This window comes from Neolamprologus brichardi, chromosome 7 (genome assembly GCF_056152115.1).
Source record: "Neolamprologus brichardi isolate AB-2024 chromosome 7, ASM5615211v1, whole genome shotgun sequence".
Lineage (NCBI taxonomy): Eukaryota > Metazoa > Chordata > Actinopteri > Cichliformes > Cichlidae > Neolamprologus > Neolamprologus brichardi.
In genome coordinates, this window is record NC_142110.1 from 29,918,875 (window position 1) to 29,931,694 (window position 12,820).

At 39.9% G+C, this 12,820-nt stretch overlaps 1 protein-coding gene across 1 annotated transcript; it reads left to right on the top strand.

Annotated features, from left to right (window-relative positions):
* The first annotated feature begins 1,153 nt into the window (after positions 1-1,153).
* Positions 1,154-11,046, top strand: LOC148102061 (leukemia inhibitory factor receptor-like). The gene is made up of 17 exons (XM_087843473.1): positions 1,154-1,462; positions 4,968-5,113; positions 5,205-5,352; positions 5,440-5,703; positions 5,802-5,928; positions 6,879-7,015; positions 7,095-7,240; positions 7,342-7,495; positions 7,584-7,645; positions 7,931-8,153; positions 8,567-8,746; positions 8,827-8,928; positions 9,008-9,166; positions 9,837-9,965; positions 10,067-10,160; positions 10,257-10,323; positions 10,502-11,046. The coding sequence occupies exons 1-17, from the start codon at positions 1,399-1,401 to the stop codon at positions 10,985-10,987; spliced, it is 2,688 nt and encodes an 895-aa protein (XP_087699599.1). The 5' UTR covers positions 1,154-1,398; the 3' UTR covers positions 10,988-11,046.
* The last annotated feature ends 1,774 nt before the right edge of the window (positions 11,047-12,820 follow it).

Consider the following 12,820-nt stretch of genomic DNA (forward strand, 5'->3'; position numbering starts at 1 on the left):
GTATACGGAACATTAAAGCCACGACCCTGAATTGGATAATCAGGAAAGGATGGATGAATGGAAGAAATTAAGTGCCTGACCACCTGAAGGAGTTGCTTGACCGTGGAAACTCATGCCATGAAGCCCCTGGCTCTGGGTTTCTGTGCTGATGTTAATGTCAGCAAGTTTTGCAGCTCTGCAGTCACTGAGTAAGCAGAGCCTTGGTGATTTTTAGGCACTTCAGCAACTTCCTGTGGCTCATAAATACTTCTGCTTTGCAGTAACACCACATACTCCTTAGTATTCAACAGGGAGGAAACTGACATGTTGCAACAGTAGCATCCTATATTAGACCAATTCAGTGAGCTCTTTCACAAATGTCTGTGAAGGCAAACTACATGGCTAGGTGATTTGATTTCATACACATGTGACAATAAGACTGAAAAAACCTGAAGCACCATTTATGCAGTCTATGTGAGTCCTACTGTACTGTTAAGAGCTCATTCCAGGCACATCCCAACACTTTTATTTACTGTCCAAATTTACTGGCTCCAAATGACATGTTCAACCAATGTCCACACTCCAGGAAGCAGAGGGCAGGGTGAGGCAGAAAGGATTTTACTCAGAATTGGGGAGGGGAGTCAGTTTTACTGCTGTCAGGGGATGAGTTGGAGGAAAGCCAAACAAAAGGAGTACATAAAAGCTTGTAACAGCCTCTTAATAAGAAGTATTGTTTAATGTAGCACTTATTGTGCTTCCTTATCTTCAATTTTCCTTGTATTCCTTTCTTCCTGTTCCTCCCTTTCATTACTGGAAAAACTGCAGCATACTGACTGATAGGTGAACTGACAGAAATCTCATCCTTAACCAAGATCCGAGAAGCCTCTGTTTAAGAGATTTAATCTGGGCGTTTTGTTTTTGTTTACCTGGAAAAAAACCTCCCTGCTTCTGTTCTGAACCACTGATAACAAGTGTTTTCCTTAGTCTGATGGCTGATTCTCTCTCTCTGACTAGTGTTTTTCTAAAAAGTCAGTTTCAAGTCTGAAAACAATCTTAGAGCAAGTGAGGAATGTCTGACCTCGCTGCTGTGAGTCACAGTTACGAGAACGCGACTGCTCTGTTTCCTGTACTGGAGCTCACATGGATTTCACAATCATGAACTGAAATCATTTTCCAAAGCTTACATGAGAAGGGAGAGCGACTCCAGGGAGTTACTGACACTGTGACTTTTTTCTTCAGAGTCTTCAAATAAAACTCACAAAAGTGTTTTGTGTGTGAAGGTTTTTTGTTTCTATAAAGGAAGCCTCAGGAACCTGCTTTACAACCATTTGTAAATGTTTATCACCACAGCTATGGCAACCATTTGACTCAATCCATGAAGTTTTTTTTCTACAAAGAAATAAACACGGCAGGATTATCATGATCGCATGGTTTTTACTGCTGTCACTCTCCACAACGAGCACACAAGATGGACAAGAAAACAGTGAGTATTTCATCGTCTAACCCATGATAGTCTGCAGGTATGAAAAGTACCTGAATGTAAAGTAATCTTGATTGAAGATGTTGTGTTTCAGCTGCTCCAATGAGTAAATGCTCTTAGGTGTGCATGCAGGATATTTTTTATGTGCAGTTTTTCCTGTTCTTATAACAAACACAAGGTGTGTCAGGGGATCATGCTTTCCACACACTACAGATTTCAGTGAGCATTAGCTGCTAATTGCTAGCCACCAGTTTAAATTTGATTACACTTTGCCTTATTAGAAGTATTGCTATTTTGACTGTGAGCTACCTGCTAGGCTTTACTGCCGCTAATTTGTGTGGATTTCTTGACCCAGTTTGTTTTTAATGCAAATATCTGACAATTATACATTTTTCTGCGGGTGTAATTGAACAGAATCTAAATTCTAGACGTCCATGTGTGCCCAAATATGGTCACTTTGAAAAACCAAGAGGTTGATGACTAGATGAACTGTCTTTAAAGCAAGAATTCACAAACCAGCATCATGGCAGTGGTTATGATGTTTGCCCCTGAAGCTCTGCTGCTCTATGTCTTCAACATCTACAATAATGCATGATTGATTTCCTTTTTATCTTGCTTTATGTCCACATACTTTATGCAGACAGTCAGCTTCTAACTTCCCATCTTCCCTTGCGAAACTTCTTAAATGCTTCCTTCCAACTTTCTCAACAGTCATTGTGTAAAAATAGAGAAGAGCCCTCAAGTGGCCAGTTAGTGAACTGGCTTTTAAACTATTTGTGCCCTCTGAGGTTCCCCCAGAAAACTTAAAAAAAAAAAAAAAAAAGAGCGATGGGCGGGTGACAGAACATAAAATTGATCACTGACAGAAGAGTGGCTTTTACAGGTGAAATGTAAATGTTGTTTACAGGCAGATTATAATAGAACAATACAGAAGAAAGGAAACAAAAATTATCTAAAAATATACAAAGATGCATAACAAAATATTACAGAATAATAGAAACGCATTAAAGGAATGTGGAATGTATTAAACGTGTATAATTAGACAGGGTAGGCTGCAATATTTGATCTAAGTATTTATGAAGGGAGCACAAAGGAAATGAAACATGTAGTTTGTGGCTGGATCAATGGTGACCCCCCTCAAAAAAAAAAAAAAAAAAAAAAAAAGGAAATATCTTGGAATCAGAAAGGTTTGGGGAAATTTCAGGAGACAGGTAAGACAGCTGGACAGGGCCCAGCAGCAGGACCTGTATCTGTTTCTTTCTGCAAGGATGAGCTCTGTCAGAGCTCCACAAAATGACCTCCAGCATGCCACTGCTGTAATAATAATAATAATAATAATAATGTTATTTTTAAAGCACCGTTCAAGACACCCAAGGACACTGTACAATAGATAAAAACACATAATATAACAATGACACAATGAAGAACAATAAAACAAAAGCACAGGATAAAATGAACAAACAGTGGATTCACAGCAAATATGCAGATTTGAACAGATGGGTTTTGAGTTGAGATTTAAACTGGGCGAGAGAACCAATGTTTCTTATATCTGGGGGTAGAGCTCCACAGCCTGGGAGCAGAGCAGCTAGAAGCTCTGCTTCCCATGGCGGTGAGGCGGAAAGAAGGCACAGAAAGCTGGACAGAAGAAGGTCGAAGTAAGCGGGCAGGAAAGGTAGTGCTTAACAGGTCAGAAAGGTTAGGAGGTGCGAGGTTATGAATGGCCTTGAAGGTGAGCAGAAGAAGTTTGTATATTATCTGCAATTTCACTGGGAGCCAGTGAAGTTCCTGAAGAACAGGGGTGATGTGCTGGTAGGACGGGGTTCTGGTGATAATGCGAGCCACAGAGTTCTGAACCAGTTGAAGCTTATGGAGGGATTTTTGTGGGGAGGCCATGCAAAAGAGAATTGCAGTAGTCAATACGGGAGGTAACAAGACTGTGGACAAGAATGGACGTAGACTGGGTGGAAAGAGAAGGATGTAACCTGTTAATGTTGTGTAGATGGAAATAGGCAGAACAGGTGAGATTATTGATGTGAGACTTGTAGGAAAGTGAACTGTCTAATGTGACACCAAGGCTCTTAACCTGAGAAGAAGGGAAAACTGTGCAGTTATCGATAGTGAGTGAGAAATGGTTCACCTTCAAAAAGGTTGGATTTGGTGCCAATAAGGAGGATTTCAATTTTATCCTCATTGAGCTTTAGAAAATTAGAGGTAAACTAGGATTTTAATTCGGATAGACATTCTGTAAGGGAAGAAGGTGGGAGGGAGGAATCAGATCTGCAGGAGAGATGTAACTGGGTGTCATCAGCAAAACATTGATAGTGAAGATCAAATTTGCGGAAAATGGTACCTAGAGGGAGGATGTATATTATGAAGAGAAGAGGGCCTAAGACTGAGCCTTAGGGTACACCAGAAGTGACTGGGAATAGACGAGAGCAGAATGATTTCAGCGGGAGCGGTCAAGGAGATATGATTGAAACCAGGGGTTCAATCATATCTGTGTGTCAGAGATGCCGAGAGAGGAAAGTCTGAAAGTGAGTGAAAGATGGTGTCGAAGGCTGAGCTCAGGTCTAAAAGTATGAAAATGACCAGAGTCAGCTCCGATTAGAAGATTATTAGTGACTTTAAGTAAAGCAGTTTCTGTACTGTGACATGAACGAAAACCAGATTAAAATCTCTCGTAGATGTTATATATTAACCAAGTGTGAATGAAGTTGAACTGCAACTACTTATTAGATTAGAAATCAGACTTAGGTTGTTAAAGTTGTTAGGGTCTAAAGAAGGTTTGTTCAGTATGGGAGTGACAGAAGCAATCTTGAATAAGGAGGAAACGATACCGGTGGTGAGTGAAGAGTGGATGATAGCAGAGATGAGTGGGAGTAAGGAAGAGAGGCAGTGAATCTTTCTCATCAAACAATCAGAAACTGACTTCATTAGGGTGGTTATCCATCGTCACGTCCGAGTGGCATCTGCCATAGATTGCCAGTGATGGACATTCTGACAACCTGTTCTTTTCACAGATGAAAGCAGGTTGACCCTCAGCACGGAGAACAGATAAATCTACTTGAATTAGCTGAGGCAAGAGAGAACTAGTGTCCTATTTGGACCCATTTGCTAGTCAAAATGGGCCTGAAACGTATAATAAGGAGTCTTAATACAACTTAAACAGTTGCCGCAAAAAAAAAAAAAAAAAAAAATAAATAAAATTGTATGAGGCCATAAACATGTTTTGCTGTAAAGCTGGGCATTTGAACAGGGTGACACATCTATGGGAATTGACTCACCTTTTAAGGATGTCTCAAATGAAGAATAGATGAACTCCATTTTTGGCAACAGTTTTTAACAAAGTCTTTACCAAAACATCAGTATTTGATGCCTGGGCAGTGACGACACTATTGGCACCACTGGCTGTGTCCTCACTGACTGCTGTTCAAATAGCCCAACAATGACTGTGAAGAATTGTTCAGTTCACTTTAACCATAAAATGTCCTGTGGTCACTTCCTTTAGGTGTTTTGCGTTGTGGACCTCAGAATGTGACTCTTGACTACGACAGTTTCCTGTTAAAGTGGGAAGATGATCCTTCTTGCTCTGTGGTACGAGATGGGCTCGTGTACGAGCTGCAGCTTCTCATAGCAGACAAGCCTGTACACAATGTAAGAGATTATTATGGGTAACTATAATCCTCACTTCTGTAGCCTCCAAACAAAAAGCTGTTGCTCTAATGTGTTTATGATAATGTTGTAGGGTGAAGTTGTTGTGGCACCTGCACACTTAGGATCTACTCATTCCTGGAAATGGATTTCCCATTTACCATCGTGTGCTCGCCATTCAGTCCAGCTCAGGTCCCAATACAACAAGCAATCAAGCCCATGGATGCAGAAGACGCTACCTGGTTAATATTAAGTTCAAATCATTTGATCTTTTTATGATTCTTAAACACTTTACAGTCTTGTTTATTCTAATCACTGTGCTTCTTCAGACCAGGGTGAAATACTGGTTCTCCCAAGAGACCAAATATTGGAGGTGGGCAGCACAGCCACATTCTGCTGCATGGTGCCAGACGGGGAAAGTATTAAAACAATGCTTCTATATGACTACAAAGGCACTAATGTAACAACTACAAAGATCAGTGAACATGTGCACTCCCTGACTGTTCACCTGGACCAAGAATCAGGAAACTGGAGTGATGTAATATGTGAAACAACCAAAGGAAACATCAACGGAGCCAGTTTTCATGCCAGCTGTAAGTATGATGTAGCATTTGAGATTGCGGTTTCTCAAATTGATCTCGTAAATAAATGTTGGTTTTTCTGTTTTTCCTGGTATTTGGCACAAACTTAGACCCTCCTGATGACAGTGATCTTAAGTGTGAAACCCGGGATCTGGAATCAATCGATTGTTTTTGGAACGTAGGAAGGGCAGCAAACGAACATCCTGCAATGGAAAGAACATATCAGCTCCAAGGAAGGTATAATAAGACCCAACCACCCCTAATATATCTACAATCTCAAGGTGTGCACTTACTGGACACCTTGTTAAAAATCAATGCAGACCGTTTCAAATTTAGAAGAACAAAAAGTTGATGAACCGTACTTTTAGATGATCTCGATGATCTGTAGTCAGAAGTTACAAAAATGAGCACTTGCTATGCAACTTCAATTGCAGGATGGTTTATTGAAAAAAAAAACCCCTCAAAAAATAGTAGTCAGGAAGCAAAGTGCTCTACTGCGAGAGCATGCAGACTCCAATGCAATCACAGACAGACAGGCTGCCCTGTTTACTACTTTTAGTTAGAGTTAGTTAGTTAGAGTGAAAATCTACAACATATCAGGCCTTGTCAAAACATTCCCTTTTAAAGTGCCCCACTCTCCGTTGTAAAATCCATGCATATCCAAGCATAAGCCACACACACACGCAGAGATGGTTAACACATTATTTGAAAACTAAAATAAAGTGCCCAGAATAAACATAGTCCAAAAAACAAATTGATTAATTGATTATGGAATAAACAGTAGTTATGCTTCTCACAGTATGTAATGCCATATAGGTCAAAAGTCAAAGTGAGTTACAAAGAGAACGTCCTTGATGAAATCACAGTGGAGTTGTTTTCAGGGCTATTCTTCTTTAATTTCACTTTATATGATTTGCAGTGAAAACTGCACACAGTACACCTACAAAGTAGTTTCAAGCAGTTGAGAGAAATGCTCTGATTTAAAAGACCATCAAAGCAAAAACATTTTGGGATCTATAAACTAAACTTTAAAGCACCAAACATTATTGATTAAGCAATAAGGAGTTCAGTCAATGACAAATTTGAAATGTACTCTTACTTTGCTTCCTAGTGAATGTGTAGTCCTGCTAGCCTCTGTATTTATTTACTTGTAAATATTTAAGCAGTGTACATTTTTTACATTTTAGCTCATGCATCAATGGACGTTCAGGTAAATGCTTGCAAAAAGTGAAGGTGGATGCAGTTGAGAGGAACTGGACCTTAACAGCAACTAATCGGCTGGGAAAGCTCGAGATCCATGACAAGGCAAACCTGACCAAAAGAGGTAAAGCTTAAAAGAAAGAGGTTAAAATGACTATTTTTAATCCTTAAGATCAGCTGATTGTTGTGATCTCTTATTTCAGTTCGCATGGTCGCTCCAGACGAAGTAGCGGCTTCAACTGTGAACCCCAGAAACATCAGTCTGAAATGGAGCTGGACTGTGAAGAAGTACAGTAATCTCAACATCACATGCCAAGTAGATGTCAGCGATGGAAACTCTAATACCAAAGTGAGTAGATTAAAAAAAAGAAACCTTAGGTATTGGCTTTTCAAAGTAAAGGTCTCCACTGAAGTCAGCTAACATAATTCTTGTCTTTGCAATGTTTCCAGACTGAAAACTTTGGAGTTGGCCTCACAACTGCAGTCATCAAGGACTTGATACCACACTGGAACTATGACGTGAGGGTCCGATGTGGAACAGCACAGCATTTCTGGAAATGGGGTGACTGGAGCAAAAGTGTAAAAATCCACACAAAGGGTGATGGTAAGTTGTTTTTTGGTTTTTTTTTTAAGAGAAAAGACTTTAAAAATGTGTGAATGTAACAGATGTTGTTTGTCTGGTTGCACCACAGTTCCAGATGCTCTTGACGTGTGGATGAAGGTGAAGGAAGACCAGACTGTAATCTCCTGGAAGGTGAGTCCAAGTTGGCTTTTACAAGGCTTTTATGAGGCCTCTTGGTAAGGTCTAAATCTGGAAACTGACTTTGCTTTGGAGACAGCCTCAAGTGGTCTTTAGAAAAACTAGAGCTTTTGGTACTTGCATGTTGGATTCATTTTTTGCCTCACAACTTGATGCAATAAAAACATATCTTTAATAAACCTATTTGAAAAAATATCAGTGCAACATCTTATAGAGTTAGAAAGTGATGTTTCAGAGGACACTGTTACCATTTCAGGTCTTGATGTTACTTCTCCACAGGTGCCACTGACCAATCAGAGCCATGGAGAAATCTTTGACTACAAAGTGTCCTGGGCAAAGACCAAAGACAAAAATCAGTCAAACCAAACCAACGTGTCCAGAAGCAATCACAGTCTTACACTCACGCTGGACTCCAGTGAGGAGCACATGGTCACTGTCACGGCTAGAAACATAAACGGCAGCTCATCACCATCGACCATCATCATTCTCCGCCGCAATCTAGGTATGAAGCTAACAGAGCACCACACATTACAGATACGCTCACTTTGATTTCCATTTGGGGAAGAGGTTTGATTTTATCTAATCTGTGCAGAAGCCTGTAAGCAAAGGGTTTTCCAAACTAATGCAGAAAAGGAATAGCAGTTTTCATGATCACATGATTGAGATTATATCTATTATAAGTATACAAATTTGTAATTGTTGTGTTTATATTCTATATATCCAAGTCATGATGAATATGTACATTTTTTCACATTTTATTGGTCTGCGAAGGGATGCCAAATGCCTTAAAAGTGCATTAAACTGCTTTTAAAACCCATGAAAAATTTTCAAGGTTTAACTATACATACTGATTTAACCTCTTCCTTTTTTACATGGAGTATGTTGTAAAATCTAATTTTAAAGAGTATTTTTCAGATAAGTCCGAGGTGAAGACCTCCTGGATCAGTGGCAGCAATGGTAGCTTCTTCCTGTCCTGGCCTGATAGTCTTAACGCCAGCTGTGGCTACATAGTGGACTGGTGTCCAGTCTTCGGTAATTGCTCCTTCGAGTGGATGAAAGTGTCTCCCAACAGAACTCATACCACAATTTTTTCAAGTACGTTCTCATCTTTGCCTACAAAACTGTTGCAGATCATATTTGCATCTGTTTCAGCACAGCTCCTTTTGTTGTTCCAGAGAACTTTGAAGATGGTCGGAGATACCTGCTGTCCATATACGCCTGCACTGAGGGAGCTGCGGTGCTACTACAGAGAAGAGAGGGCTACATCAGAGAGACCAGTAAGACTGATTCAGTGATTTCTCACAAAATGTGATGGTTCAATCAGCAGTGTGTTTCATGCATGACACATCTTTCCAGAAATAGGAGGCGAGCTGTTTAAACTCAAATACAAACAGGAAGACTCGGCTGTTGAGGTATCCTGGGAGCCCATACCTCTGGAAAAGCAGACTGCTTCCATCCATGGATATATTCTCTACTACCAGGACAAGAGCGGGAATGTTTTTAACGTGAGCACAGGTACAGTATGAAGGCATACTCCCTCGGGCCAGCTAAGATTTCAGTCTGGAAATTAAGCACAGGATCAGCACTTTTTCATAGATGCTCTGTTAGCTGATTTTAATCCATCGTTAGTGTTTACCTCCTGGCATATGATGATTTTATTGGGTTAATTTGACCATGATCCCACACTTTTCCATTATCTTGGTCTTAGAAACTGTTAATAATGCCAGATCTAACAAATGGAAATAACAACCCCTTGTGGCACAAACGTAAAAGAAACCATGCCTGTTTTATGGTTGTAATTGGATGAAATATTAAGGGCTATAACTCTTCAAATTGGTGGCAGAAAATATTAGATTCGTTTGAAAGTCTATACTAAAACTTGTCAAAAATTACGTCTTCAACTGATTTGGTGTAGATCAAGTTTTTTCTTGCATCTTTTGTAGTATTAAGGTGTTAACTGAAACATGTTGCCGACATGTCGTTTACAAATTGATTGTCACTCGGACGATGACACAATTAATCACACTATTAAGTTTTTCGTCTGATAACAAAGTCCTGGTTTTGTTTCTCCACACACAAAGATTAGCTTGTGACTGAGATGAATAAAGTAAGTCTCCAGTGTTGCCTGATGATCGTAAACATGTATTTATGTTGTAATAATGACGGTCACTCTGTGTTGATTTAGATGATCCTGGAGCCACCAGCCTCACTGCAAAGAACCTGAACATCAGTACGTACACCTTCACGGTGACAGCATCAACAGCATTTGGACTTTGTGGTAATACATCCATCAATGTCACCTTGAATCCCCCGGGTAGGTTAATTATTTCCCCATGCGGACTATTTTCTTTAGTAAGACTGTCAACATTTGTCATTTTCTTTGATTTACTTGATGTGATTCATTGTTTTCACCAGCTGATAACTTCATAGTGCTGATCTTGACATCCCTGGGAGCAGTTTTTCTTATTCTGTCTGTCAGCACAATCATCTGCTACAGACACTGGGCATGGTAAGCAATGCATATACATTTTCTGTGAAATATTGTCCACTTTTGCTTCCAATCATTGTTTTTGTTTAAATTTTGATGCATTCTTTGACCCAACAGCATCAAGAACAAAGTCTATCCTCCAATCCCAAAGCCAGTGCTGACCGACCAGTGGCTGACATTACCAGTAAGTTGAGATGGCCAGTACTATATCATGTAGCATTGGCCAGCTAATGATGCATCTATACATCAGGATAGTCTACTATTCAGTTATTTGTTGATTTCCTTGTATAGTGCATTATCCTAATCTCTATGCACCAAGATATCTTTCCTGTGAATGTGATGTCATTTTCTCTGTTTTTGAGGGTGAACATACGAGTCATCGTCTTCATTTTGATCAGAGTCACTACAGAGAGGTCTGGGATGTTCCTGAACTACATGATCAATTCAGACCACCACAGCCTGTTGTTGACCAGGACTACAAGCCTTTTACCTTCTCTCAGACTCCCAAAGGTTACTACAATAAGCCTCTGAAGAAATCCCAGCCATGTCTCACTTTACCCACTACAGGCCTCACATCTCAGCCAGGCTTGCCATCTTTTCCAATCAATGGCGTATTTCCTAATCCGTCGTACAACCCATCGTACAACCTGGTAATGCAAAGTGTGGACCGGGAATTCAAATCAGGGCCCGAGGTCCATGAAGGAATACCTTTCATCAGAAGCTTTAGTGGATACCAGCCTCAGAGTCTTGATGAGACCTTTACCACAACTGAGTTAGAGGAGTACCCAAACAGTCCCATATCCTGTGTGTCCACGTACATTTTGCTACCACAGAAGACATCCAACTAACTGCTGCATATGTGAACATATTTAAGCCTAATTCAGGCACTTTATGCATCGTTAACTACTGCATACACTGAAAAAATGGGAATTGGCAGGCTTTTGAATTTGCACAAATGAATTTAGTTAATGCTACACAAGCCTTTCACGTTTCTCTTATTTACATGATTAAATAAAGTACCATTTACTTGATTATAAACAATACTGAGACTACTCATTTTTCTTGCATTGATTTAAAGTGACTAAATTAGAATACTAAAACCATTGTAATCATGTTTGACCACAACCGGAAATGATGCAATATATTCAAAGACAACAACTAAATATGATTGGATAATAAGACCTAGAGTCTTATCCAATAAGACAACAACATAACTTAAGGAGAGCGCAATTGACCGCCAGATTCTGGAAGACTGTTCAGCCACATGCAACCTTTGGCACTGAGTCAGGCACACTGAGAAGGTAAGTAATTTAAATACATTTGTTTTAGTTGGGTACGTTTTCACAGAATTGTTGTAGTGCATGCTATATGAAACGTAATCTGTAATGCATCTACATGTTGTTTTTACAGTGCTAGCTAAAGTTGGCATTAGCTTTGTGGCTAAAGCTGAAAAATAGTAACAAATTGCACATAGTCGGGAGAAAGCAGCTGTTGTCGGTCAGATATGGAATTTATGCATGTGACAGAGAGCACTGACGTTTTCTCAGTGAAGTTAAAACGTCACTGAGAGAGCAATAGTGTTTGTGTTACTCTAGTTATGGCTACAGTGGCTAATTAGTCCGGCTGTAATCGTCAGAGTTTAAGAAGCTGGGAGCGCCACAGTGCCATACCTTAATTCTTGCTGCTGACACGCACTCAAGTTATAATAAGGATCCTGCCACCTTAGACGTGGGTTTAAGAACCTGTGCCCATAAATGCCAAATCATTTTTCCATTTAGTCATTGTTTTAGGTGAAGTGTCACTTACTTGACTATTCTATTGGTCAAGCCCAAATAATACAGCAGATATCTACAAGGAGATAAGTTTGTTCAACAGAGCATGTCTTATTAAGTGATGTATTGTGAATTTTCCAACATCGTCCTAACAAAAATTAGGACCACCCCCCCACCCCCCCCCCCTTTTTTTTTTTTTGTAAGCTGCATTAGGTACATATTCCCTGACATTCTAGAGGTCAACCTTGCATAACTTATAGAAAGGGAATGGTACTGGCCCAAAGGGCAGCAGGTGGATTGCCAGAATACTGAAAAACCATATCTGCATTGTACCACAGCATATTCTACATTGTCAGAGAGCTTGGTGGCTGGTACAGAGAGCACGACAGAGCTTTTGAGCTCAGCCCAGTATCCACAAGAATATTCACTCTCATTTCACTCTGTGAACTCCTTGATACTTATCCATTGGTTGACTATGAGATTGGATCAGTCCACATTTGACTTTAAAAAGGCATAAAGGAATAAAAGGTATTCATATAAGTGTAATAGGTTCAGTCGCATGTATTTCATTAGATAAATTCTTCTTTTTTATGTCTGATCTTAATAACTTTGACTATTGGGTATGGATACCTTTATGAAAACTAAACTGAAATGATTCTTTCTGAATATGTAATTCTTTTTTGCCTACAGAGTCCTATGGTCCTAAAGACTGTTTTGGCTGACGGAACCTGTCGAAGGCTCACTCTCTAATGGAGCGCCTGAATCAACTGAGGATCTCATCATTGAAGTCAAGAGACAGTGTTGTCTTCAGGGCAGACTTCAGTTTATGGATTCCTTGTTTGGGAACGAGTTTCTTTACCTTACCTCGGTTTCAGAAGTTGCGGACAAAGGGACTCTTAAAGCTATTGA

Bases quoted from the DNA above. Each gene is read 5' to 3' on its own strand.
- LOC148102061 (XM_087843473.1), top strand. From the start codon at position 1,399: ATGATCGCATGGTTTTTACTGCTGTCACTCTCCACAACGAGCACACAA. The intron at 7,016-7,094 runs GTAAAGCTTAAA...CTCTTATTTCAG, and splicing joins GGCAAACCTGACCAAAAGAG to TTCGCATGGTCGCTCCAGAC. The intron at 8,929-9,007 runs GTAAGACTGATT...ACATCTTTCCAG, and splicing joins GGGCTACATCAGAGAGACCA to AAATAGGAGGCGAGCTGTTT.